The sequence below is a fragment of the Netta rufina genome, assembly GCF_964035555.1.
Source record: "Netta rufina genome assembly, chromosome: Z".
NCBI classification, from domain to species: Eukaryota; Metazoa; Chordata; class Aves; order Anseriformes; family Anatidae; genus Netta; species Netta rufina.
In genome coordinates, this window is record NC_140126.1 from 8,849,452 (window position 1) to 8,861,184 (window position 11,733).

The following is an 11,733-nucleotide window of genomic DNA, read 5'->3' on the forward strand; positions in this document are numbered from 1 at the left end:
AAATGGATTGCACACAAGCTGCCAGGATATGCAAAGCCTTTATTTGCAGCAAGTTTGTTTTTCATATAACCTATGCTAGCACCTCAGTAGCACCTCAGTAAGACTCCTATTATGATCAATGGTAATCACAAAAAAAACTCCTTCAAAAAACAGTTTACACTGTTAGCCAGTATGCAAATTTCTAGAGGCTCACAGATCAAAGACAATAACTGAGCTTGCACAGCATTTACTAAGGAATTTCATACACCTATTGCTTGTATTGAGGTCATGGCTGGAAAAAACAAAAGCAGAGTTTGCACAGGACTAGAGCTACAAGCACTCAGGACTGCAGTGCTCCAACTTAGAGCAGTCAGGCATTGGGACGGGTTGCCCAGGGAGGTGGTGGAGTCACTGTCCCTGGGGGTGTTCAAGGAGAGGTTGGACGTGGTGCTTAGGGACAGGATTTAGTGGGTGACATTGGTGGTAGGGGGAGTGTTGGACCAGATGATCTTGGAAATCTTTTCCAACCTTAATGACTTTTATGATTCCATGTGTTTTGTTAGTGTAACACATCCTTGCACACACTAACAGTCCATACTAAGCATAAGCAGAGACTTCATCAGTCAAATTAATTTGAAAGTATAGTCTGTGAGTCTACACTGCTTTTAGCTGGCTGCCAGTCTGAAATGGACAAAACACTGCAATGCACAAGCCATTTACTATTTGCTACAGCAACTCTGTCTCAGGGAACATCAGCACATTGTGAGAGAAACAGAAAGAAGACAGCAGATCTCAGAACTGACAGTCTCATCGGTGTGGCCAGGGGCAGCAAGGAGAAGGATGTGTTCCCACCCTTTCTTCAGCATCAGAAACAGATGACCAGACAAGAAAATTACAAGTTCCTGAGTTCCCAGAAAGTTCCCTGAAGACATAGCTCTGTCATAAACCAATACAAATACGAAAAGCAGAAAAAGCAGCAAGCAACTTTCGGTGTCAGTGTATACAGGCAACAGCTACCCTACTGGTAAATGTTCCAGGAACAGAGAGAAGAAAATACTGTAACACACGTATGCCATTTAAAGAAAACCATTAGTGAGATGGTTTCAGACTACAAAAAGAAAGAAACCAAAGTGGGGAGAAAAGCAATAAGCAGGCCCACAGAGGTTTGAAGCAAAGCATGCGCACAAAAGATGCCTGCAAGCTGACATACTTTGAGTTGTAAGCTGTGGAAAAGACAGGGCTCTAAAGAGTCTTTGGCATTTATATTGATCCATCCTTCCCTGCTTGGTTTGTTTCCCTTTCCAGCCTCCCGGCACTGGGAACTCACGTATTTCCAGCATCAAGCTGAGCACTTGGGCAGTGGCTCCGTCCCACGGGTGAGACACAAGAAGCCAGGAGATGCTGCAGTGCAAGCGAGAGGGGTATGTATGTGACCCTCCAGCCCACCCCTGGGGCACTGTCTCATGTTCCTAACAGCCTGCCCCCGATCATCACCCTTTCTGAACATTTATTTTCCTCCTATTGTGTCCTCTGCCCCACAGAGCTGTATCTGGTGCTGGAGGGTGATACATTCAAGAGTCATGGTGACCTGCTGCAGATGTCTGAGAAGAGAAGAACAGCTCATCTCAGAGAAGAAAAGACATGTCAGGGATGCAGGAAGAAAAGGGTTAGATCTGCTGAGTGGCTGTATGCCAGATCTGCTCTCCGATTATGCTGCCAATCCCCTAAGGCTGAGACTACCAAAGCATCTGGGAATTATTTCTGTAGATAGACTGTAAGACTGTAATTGGCACAGTTACTGGAAGCTGCTATTATGGAAAATGAGCGTGTTGTTGTGCATACACTTAATCATGGGAACCTACAAAAGGTGAAAGTAAAGTCTTGTTCCTTTAATCTTACATTCAGAGTTTCCAAGCGTTCTTCATCATGACGATAAAATAGACATCAGTATCTATTGAGGCACTGACTCCTGCATAGTAGTTCATGAATTCTTCTGTTGTGACCTGAGACAGAAGGATTTAAAATAGAAAAATGAACTTTTTTTTTACTTTTTCATGTTATAGTAAGCCAATACCACACATCGAGAAAAATTCTAAATGAAACTTAACACCTGCTATTTCACATTGTTGTTAGTGAAAAGGAACATAACAGGAATAATGAAGACAGTGAAAATGCACAGAGTTCACTTTACCAGAAATAAGGGCTTTTGTCCTCCAAGAACACTTGGATGGAAATTAAACATACAGAGTTAAACTAACCTTATCAGGTTCTAAACTTAAAGTCAATGCCATCCAGGAAGGCAAATATTTTATTTATTTTTTTTTTTTCGAGGAGTGCTATCATCTGTCTATTTGCATTATCATTAATACAAGTGGATGGGGTTTCTGATGCAACCCAGAGACAGATATGAGCTTTATACCTCTTCACTAGAGAGAAACTATCAGTGCCCTAACAGGTCTCACTTAAAGAAGCAAAAATTCTTTCAAATACTAAAAAGTTTTGGAGTATCTTTAATAGGTAATTGATGATGAAAATAGTGCATCTCTTGTGATACCTTAACTCTTGAACCATATGCATTATTCTTTGAATATAACATTACACTTAAAAATATTTGCTCCTATGGTGTTGTGCATTTGAGAGCTAAGCAACAAATGACAAATGGGAGAAGGGAATTCTACAGCCTGTCCTACTATTACGACCTGATTACAAGCTTCACAGACTCTGCCTGTTTCAGAGGCACCCAGCAAGATCATGATGAAGAGGACCTGTCTAGCAGAAACTTACCCAGGAGGCATTTTAGCTAAAAGCATTTTAGGTGTCATCTGTTCATATCAGAGCCATTAGTGACCCCTGATTCTGGCATAGGCAAAGTCAGAGGCAGTTCTCAGAAGAAACCACAGCCTGGTGAGCTAGCGTCAGGACTGCTGAACAAGAGGTGAGTGGTAACTTTTCTGTAAGTTCCAACACTGTAGCATTTATTAGCAGCAAGGCATTGATGAGGCCAATCAGAGGAATTCAGCTTGTCAATAATAATTCTGGGGGCTCATCTTTTTTAATGTATTCATTTATGACCTCAGCAAAAAATGAAATTTTTGCTGAGGTTTGCTAGACATCATCACTGCTGCAGAAAAGGGACAACTCTCACAACCGGTACCTCTCAGGGTGACACAGCAGAGAAAGGGATGAAACTCTGTGCTACTAAATGCAAAGTCATGATGCCCAAGAGAAATAAAAGCAATTACTACTCTACCAAACTGAGAACATGCCTGTTGGAAACAAAACAGGTGGAGTATTTGGGTGTATTAACCAGTCATTAGACAGGCAGGTTTCACCAGTACAGTGCAGTAAGAAATCCCAGGTGCAACCTAAGACTATTTGGGGATAGACAGTGAAATGTTACAGACATTGCATCAAGAGTTGATCAAACCTTATCCAGTTCATTATTTTGAAAACCTGGACCACGAATATTGACAAGTGAACAGCAGAAGTCTCTCAGTGTTGATCCGATGCATGTAAGATCAGACCAAAGAACTCTGCTGACACATAATGAGGGGAAAAGAAGCATGCCTGGCTCAGAGACAGTTATGAACTGAATGCATGAGAAGTCCATCACAGAGGGTGCCCAGGCTTTGCACCTGCATTGGAGAGGGAAGGAAAGCCTCCTACTCCTGCCCTGGCTGGTAGCTCCTGGGGAGCACGTCTGGTGGCAGCCCTGGGTCCCTCTGGCCGCACTCTCACAGCCCTCCAGCCACAGTTCTTGGCTTTCCCTCTGCTCTTCTCAAACCTCACTGTCCCTCTGACACCCTGTGGATAAGTCCATCTCTGCTACAGATTGGCTTCCGACTAAAGTATCTCAGAGATTATGAGTACTAGAGAAATGCTAACTGAAAGTTATTATATATTCACATATTAGGGAACCTGCTTTTGAGCTGGAACCTGTTTTTATTCTCCTAAGAAGTAAAAATATCCTCCAATTTACATAGGTTTTGAAAATTAGCAATTGAGTGAGTTAGCTTAAAGACAGAGTTTGAATAAACTAGATCCATAAAAGTAGATCCATATAGGCTACAAGCCCATAAATGCAGTCTCATGCTTACCTTTGCACCTCCTGTTCTTTGCCTATCAATGCCTAAGCAAGCTGCACTAACAGTCCTACACAGAGATTATGCGTATGTTTTATTGTACCACATGTATATGATGCAAATGCATGTTTGGTACTGGGACCATTTTCACGTTTAATAAATTAATTCATATTGTGAGTCAACTGGTGACTTCATGGCCTGACATCAGATGTATCACTTACCTTACCATCTTTGTCATAGGGTGAATCAAAACTATCCAGAAAGGCCTTAAAAACCTGATCTTCTGTCCATTCTCCGTTTTGGTACTTTGGGTGGTGCTTTGCATTATACACTCCCTTTAAGTCTTCAATTGTGACGACACCGTCTCCAGTTTTATCTAACTTCCTAAACACCTGCATGACGATCTCTTTTCTGGCACTCGACATGGGAGGCTGTAAGGAAATATCAGCAGATTCAATTTATTTCTGTAAATGCCCAGTTCAAAATTCATGTAACTGCTCTTGTTAATAGTAAAGCGAGTTCAAGGCACATAAGACAACAAAATGCTGACAGTCTACACTGTCCATGACATAGCAAGGGCATTATATCACCAAAAAGTGGTGTGGTAGAGTCCAATTAATGTCTATCAATAGGATTGTAAAGGAACAAAAAGAGAGAAAAGACTTCTTGAACACTTCTATTCTACCAATTTTAAATATTTCTGTCATCAGCAAGCACTAATTATTTTCTTTATAATTGTTGTGACTCAAGCAGAGCAGAGGCTCCGAACAGAATCTGTCATGCTGTGGTCTATTAGAGAAAGCCCCGACTGGACTAGTTCACACTATGAGGAAATATAATATAAGATGAAGGACAGAAAAGTGAGATTAATGGGCTAATCTACACAGGTACCTGGACTGTTATATAGGAACTGAGGTACCTAAATCGAGACAGCAATTCATAAAAATCCATCAAAACCATTTCTTTACTAGGACTATTAGATTTTGCCAACCAATTGCAGAGACATGTAAAGTTTTGAGCTTTCTCATCCACAGAGGAGTTATTTGGGGGTGAGTTTTTTCCCTTTGGCATATTAAGATGGAAATGGAATATTGTAACTTCTCAAGAGTTACAGATATTGTAAGTACAGTTGTAGATTTTGCTAGTTTCTGAGGTGCACAACAATACTGTGTTTCAGTAGTACTGAAGTTTAGCTAATGATAAATCAGGGCTCTTTCTCCATTTAATTCAGTAATAACATAAATTCCCAGACTTACTCTCAGTGTAACAAGAAATTCATCAAAGTCAATTGTTCCACTGCCATCTTTATCAAATGCCCGGAAGATCTCGTGTGCTTCTTCCTTGTCTATCATCATAGCATAATCATTTAATCCTTTCACAAATTCATTGAAGTCAAGGGTCCTGCTGTTGTCATCATCCAAAACGCGAAATGCTCTGTGGAAAATGTTCAATTTGAGGAGAACAGAAAGGAGAATTTAAAGGATGCTGCAGAGGTTTATCAAGGTGCTGGAGAATAGGGCCACCTTACTGAGATATGAGAAAAACAAACACACACACACACAGACACACACAGACACACACACACAAAATCGACAGCAGAGTGGACCTGCTTAGATTGTGTTCCTGAAGCTTAAGTTAAATGAGTTGAAGGCACCTTAACTGAAGTAGTCTTGCTATTCATTACATATTGAGCTCTCCAAGAGTTGTTCAGATAGATGAAGTTGCAACAGGTCATCTAGGATCCCTCTGAGGCTAAGGAAGACAAGGAGGGGTTCCAGGGCATGACCCAGCTACCCCTTCCTGGGGTGGGGTGCCCCACACTCTCAGGGTGACTGCAGAAGCAGCCTGTGTGCCCCCCATGTACTGGGCAGCTGACAGACCATTGTACAATGGGAGTCACACCCCAAGGAATGACAAAATCCCTCATATCAAGGCACTTAAGTTAATTGCAGAAAACATGAAGTGGAGAGAGATGTTCTACATTCTTCCTCTCTCCCTGGCAAAAATGAAGAATTTCAAATTCAAACATTTCCTGGCACAGTTGGTAGTTGGGTGGAAAGTTTGAAGGACCAAAACTTTGAGCACAGGCAGCTAAAGAGTGAGTTGAATGAGCCTGAATTCCTTCCCTGGATCTAGTTCAGAAATTCTTGAGGACTCACTTTGCCACTTGTAAACAAGATATCAGGGAGGGGTATTGTACTTTCCAGGCCCAAACAACAGCACAAGGAGTGCAAAGCACAGCCATGCTCAATAAGAGCAGTGGGGATTCCTACTGCACAATTCAGCAGGGCCAGAATTTCAACCAAGAGCTGTTTTGGGATCTTTATTTTAAGAAAGACAGAATAATTTAGGTTAAACATGATCTCTGGAGGTATCTAATGCAACTTTTCACTCAAAGCAATGTTAAATTCAAAGCTAAGCCTAGGTGCTCAGTGCTTTAGCCAGCTAGTGTTTGAAAGTCTCCAAAGATGGAAGTTTTGCTTCCAGTGCTTAGCTGTCTTCCAGTGCTTTGTCATGCACATGGTGAAACAGCTTTTCAACATATTCAGCTGGAATTTCCTTCACATCAACTTATGGACACTGACTCTCACCTCATCATCACTGGACACCCTACAAAGAGCCCCCATCTCTTTTTCCCATAACCACCCTTTCACTAGTTATGGTGCCCCCTGCAACTGAAACTGTTAGGCTGAACGTTTGATTTGACTTCATTGATTTGACTTCTTGGACTCACCTGCCAAGTCCTTTGATGCCTGCAGATCCCCTTGCTAAGCATCTCAGTCGAAGTCTTTCTACAGGGTCAGTTGTTTTAGACAGGTTTCTTTTGGCCTGGATTGCCATCTCTCGGTCATGCCTTTCTGTGCCTGCCATCTGAAAGATCAAAGCTCTCAGACAATGTGGGTTCATACACAAAACACAGTGTACTGAAGCCTGCCTTAGTATATAGAGCATCCTAAGTCCCTCACTTGTAAGGTGTTTGCAACTCTTTCATGAGGACTCCTTTTCACCCTCTATTTCCTTTTCATTTTATCTTTTTCTCAGAAGAGGAAATTGCCAGAGGAACCGAACATTTTCTTTTCATTGAGTGAAAATAATTGCTTTGACCTGCACTTCATGGGCCACCAAACCCGAAAGAAGAGCTCAGACAACGACACTGCTGCCTTAACCCAGATGAAATTTGAAAATATGGGTACGAGTTTGCTTGCCTAGAGTGTACAAACATAATGAAAGCTGGTGGACGTAACTGGGAGAGCACTGCTGCTGCTGTACTGCAGACCCGCTGAGCCTCCTCAGCCTTGCCAGGTTGGCAGTTAGTGTTCCCAAACAGGAAAAGCAGTGACAGCAAAAATTGTCCTGGCTGAGGGCTTTCTTCTTTTCTGTCTGTTGTTCCCTATGCTGATGCTGGGGAGAGGGTGTGTGGGCAATGAAGACACTCGTAAGCTTGGGTCCCCATCCTTGTGGCTGAGTAGGGAAGCAGCTCAAGGCCAGGACTGCCATCCATAGCCTGGCTGCTGGGCCTGCAGATCACGAAGAAGGTTCCCAAAATGTCTTCCAGCCGTTAAAGCATCACAGGAGGAGGCCACAGTGTGGCAGAGCTGTGGAGCGGCCTGGCTGAGTCATGGCAGAGGCCTGCCTGGGCCTGGTGCTCTCTGCTGAGGGGTGCCCAAGGGAGGGGAGATGTGGAAGGTGGGCAACCATGATGTGGAGGCATCATGGGTGCCCACCGCACTTCGAATCTCGGTGTCATTGAACTGAAGCAGTCAGAAAATTTCTGAGAAACTGGGGATTAAACTTTTTCACCTTAACTACTCCACTCCTGTCTACAGGGCATTGGCTATGGCTGCTTGTTGTTTTTATGTGTGCTGGCTTTTGCAACCCCTTCAGACCACACCAACTGAGCTTGGGAGAAACATAAAGACAGAAAGTCTTTGTTCCCCAAAATTGTTTTCAGTGCTAGCATAATGCAGAAATCCAGTGTGGTAGAAAAGAGATTGTTGTTAGCTTTTGCTTCAGCCAGGATGGGCAAAGTTATCCCAGGAGCTCATTAGTGAGTGACCAAGAAGCCTTCCAGCTATGCGAGGTCAGCAGTCAAAAATGTTTTCTGGAAACAATGACCTGTCCTTAAGGGGAAATGTTTAGCTGCCAAGAATATAAAATACAGTGAGATTATGTAAGTACAGTGCAATCTGTATTTTCATTCAGTATTTATATCCTATAGCTTCTATATATTATGCATATATATCTATATACAGTGTGTATAAACATTCATGCTTAGCACTGTGTTTCTGCCTCTGTATTACATTTGGATGCATAAATACTATGCAGACATGATCGAGACAAATTATGAAATAATTCATCTCCATTGCACACTGAAAATATCTACACAAAAACACCACGTAAGGACTTCAGTAGCTCTCTGCCTCAGGCTCAGTGCGGGCATTTCCCGTATACTGCAACACACATCAAATAATCATTGCAGTGAGATTGATGAATTGAGGCTAGAGAGGGACCATCTGATATGATATCTATTATAATCTCCTATACCTCCATAAAAGCCACTGAAACTGTCCAATCCTCAATTATCTCTGCAGCAAGTACATAATTTGCTTCTGCACGTAAAAGCATTTCTAGGCAAGAACGCGCCATCTCTAGACTAAATTGTACTGGTATTGAATCATTTTCATTTTTAAAGTATCTCCTTTGCTTCCAGTCTGAAATTTCCCCATCACCAAATGATATTATATTTTCTTTTACTAGATTAAGGGCTACACCTGTTCAAAATTTGTCCAGATGCAAACATCTGAAGGCTCCTTTTAAGCACTCTTTGGCTAAGCAATTAGACAGAGCTTAGAACTCTTGCTACAAAATAGATTTCCAGATGTTAAATAATTCTGCTGTTGTTCCTGACTTGTTCCAGTATTTTGTCAGTATTCTTTCTGAGGTGGAACAAAGCATTATTATAATCTTCCTAATACCATAGGCAGCAACAATTCCATTTTTTATCTCTACATATAATGGTTAAAAACACTAACAGTCAATCATTCTGCTGGTCTTTGAGAATCTACATTCTCTATAAATGTCCAATAACAAGATCAACCTTCACCATGCTGTGATATCAAACTCAGCAATTAAAGTTAGTTCATAAAAATATTGCACTTAAATTACATATTACATTAAAGCCTCTTAAACATGAACTGGCTTCCTATGTCACACAACAGCATGTATTTGACAATCCTTACTATACATTCAATGAATGTATAAAAAAAAAGCATTAAAAATATAAATAAAAATAATAAAATAAAATAAAATAATAAAAATAATAAAAATAATAAAATTTATTATAAAAATAATAAAATGATAAAAAATAATAAAAGCATTAAAATATAAACCCCAGCACAGATGAGCCTGGTCCGCACTAGTATGTCTATCACTTCCCTGTTTCTGCTGGCAGCTGCTGTAAACTAAAGATGAACACTTCCAAGGCTGTTAAAAGATTATTTCAAGAAATGTTTTAAGAAAACAGATTCTGAATCATAGCAAGGATGGAGAATTCACAGTGATTCAAAAGCTCTTTCTTTCAGTTTGCTCTCCATATATGCTGCTTTTTCCAAGCAACCCTCTTTCTGCAGACTGTCCCATGAAATATTGAGAGAGTGCAATACCTGATTATATCTCTACTAGAAATGAGTGGCAAAATCCTTTTGTTATTTGTTAGCAGCAGGATCTGATCTCAGTCTTTGAAAGGACAGGAGTTACAGAGCTCACAAACAATGAAGCAAGATGTGACCTTGGAAAAATGGTAACAATCAGGTACCTCTGCAGGAAGTCCCACTAGCTGCTTAAACAACATTCTTGCTAGGACAAAAAAATAAATAAATAAAATAAAATAAAATATTAAAAAATCCTTAAGATTACATAACAGCAGTACAATTTAGGGTGATGGACACCTAGACCAACAGGTCACCCTGATCTGCAAGAGATCTGGGTGACCTGTCGGTCTTCATCTTCAACTGGAACTTCCCAGGGGGAAATGAGAAACCTCCTCTGAGTGGTTGCATAAGACCATCAGATTAAAACAACATTGTAGATATTGGCATTGAAGATAAATGTGGTTGTTCAGATCCTGCACTGGAATATGGAGCTCAGACATCCTGTTTTCCCCGTGCTTCCAGCTCTTTCCTGGAGGATGAGGCTGGAGGCCAAGGCTGGGATTTTGTCACCTCTCTGCAAAGGCATCATGCCGTTGTGGGAGATAGAACACATAGTTCTTATGGAAGAACAAAACAGCATGTCTCATCACCGGTGATACTCCAGAGCCAAGCTGATGGCATGTCCTAATCTCTTGTCCTCTTTTTCCTAACTTTAAGCAGCTATTCCTACAGGTTGATATTAAGTATCTGCCCCTTCTGATGCACTGAATATGGGAACTGATGTGGACAGCACAGTGTGTGCCAGGGGACAGACACCTACACAGTGTTGTGGTTTAACTCGGCCAGCAGCTAAACACCACACAGCTGTTTGGTCACCCTTCCCCCTCCCTCTCTGGGATGGGGGAGAGAAATGGGAAAGTGAAGCCTGTGAGTTGAGATAAAGACAGCTTAATAAGACAGGAAAATAATAATAATAATACTAACAATAATAATAAAAATAATGATGATAATAGTACTACTACTAATAATGTGTACGTGTCGTGGTTCCGCTCGAGTAGGCAGCCGAGCTCCACCACAGCCACTCTCTCACTCCCCCTCCTCAAAGAGGAATGGGGAGAAAATATGTGAAAAGGGCTCAAGGGTTGAGATAAGGACGAGAAAATCACACAATAATTATTGTAATGGGCAAAACAGACTCGGCATAAGAAGACAGTAAGATTTATTGCTCATTACTAACAAGCTAGAGAAGTGAGAAACAAAGGAAAGAAACCAAAAGCACCTTCCCCCCCCACCCACCCTCTTCCACCTCCTCCCCCCGAGCGGTGCAGGGGAATGAGGGAGTAGGGGCTATGGTCAGTCTACGGCACTTCTTCTCTGCCGCTCCTTCTCGGTCACTCTCGTCCCCTGTGCTGTGGGGTCCCACCCACGGGATGCAGTCCTTGATGAACTGATCCGGCGTGGGCTTCCCACAGGCAGCAGCTCTTCCAGAACTGCTCCAGATATGGGTCCGTACCACGGGGTCCATCCCTCAGGAGAAACCTGCTCCAACCTGGCTCCCCTATGGGCAGCAGCTCCTGCCAGGTCACCTGCTCCTGCCTGTGTGGGCTCCTCTCCACGGGCTACAGGTCCAGCCCGAAATCTGCTCCAGCAGGGGTCTTCCACAGGCGGCAGCCTCCATCGGTGCAGGGCCACCTGCTCCACCGTGGTCTCCTCCACGGGCTGCAGCGTGGAACCCTGCTCCACCGTGGTACTCCATGGGCTGCAGGGGGACATCCTGCTTCACCATGGGCCTCACCACAGGCCGCAGGGGACTTCTGCTCCGGCACCTGGAGCACCTCTCCCCCTCCTTCTACACTGACCTTGATGCCTGCAAGGCCATTACTCACTGCTCTCTCCCTCCCAGCTGCTGTGTGTCGCAGCGTTTTTTTCCCTGTCTTAAATATGCTCTCACAGAGGCACAAAACAACATCGCTTGTTGGCTCAGATCTGGAAAACAATGGGGCCCTTCCCAAACATGGGGC

General features: G+C 42.7%; 1 protein-coding gene across 1 annotated transcript; it reads right to left on the reverse strand.

Annotated features, from left to right (window-relative positions):
• Nucleotides 1–1,880: 1,880 nt before the first annotated feature.
• On the reverse strand, nt 1,881–6,932 carry CAPSL (calcyphosine like; the record flags this gene model as incomplete). Its single annotated transcript, XM_084305662.1, has 4 exons — nt 1,881–1,982; nt 4,283–4,492; nt 5,318–5,495; nt 6,796–6,932. The coding sequence occupies 4 exons, from the start codon at nt 6,930–6,932 to the stop codon at nt 1,881–1,883; spliced, it is 627 nt and encodes a 208-aa protein (XP_084161788.1).
• Nucleotides 6,933–11,733: the final 4,801 nt, after the last annotated feature.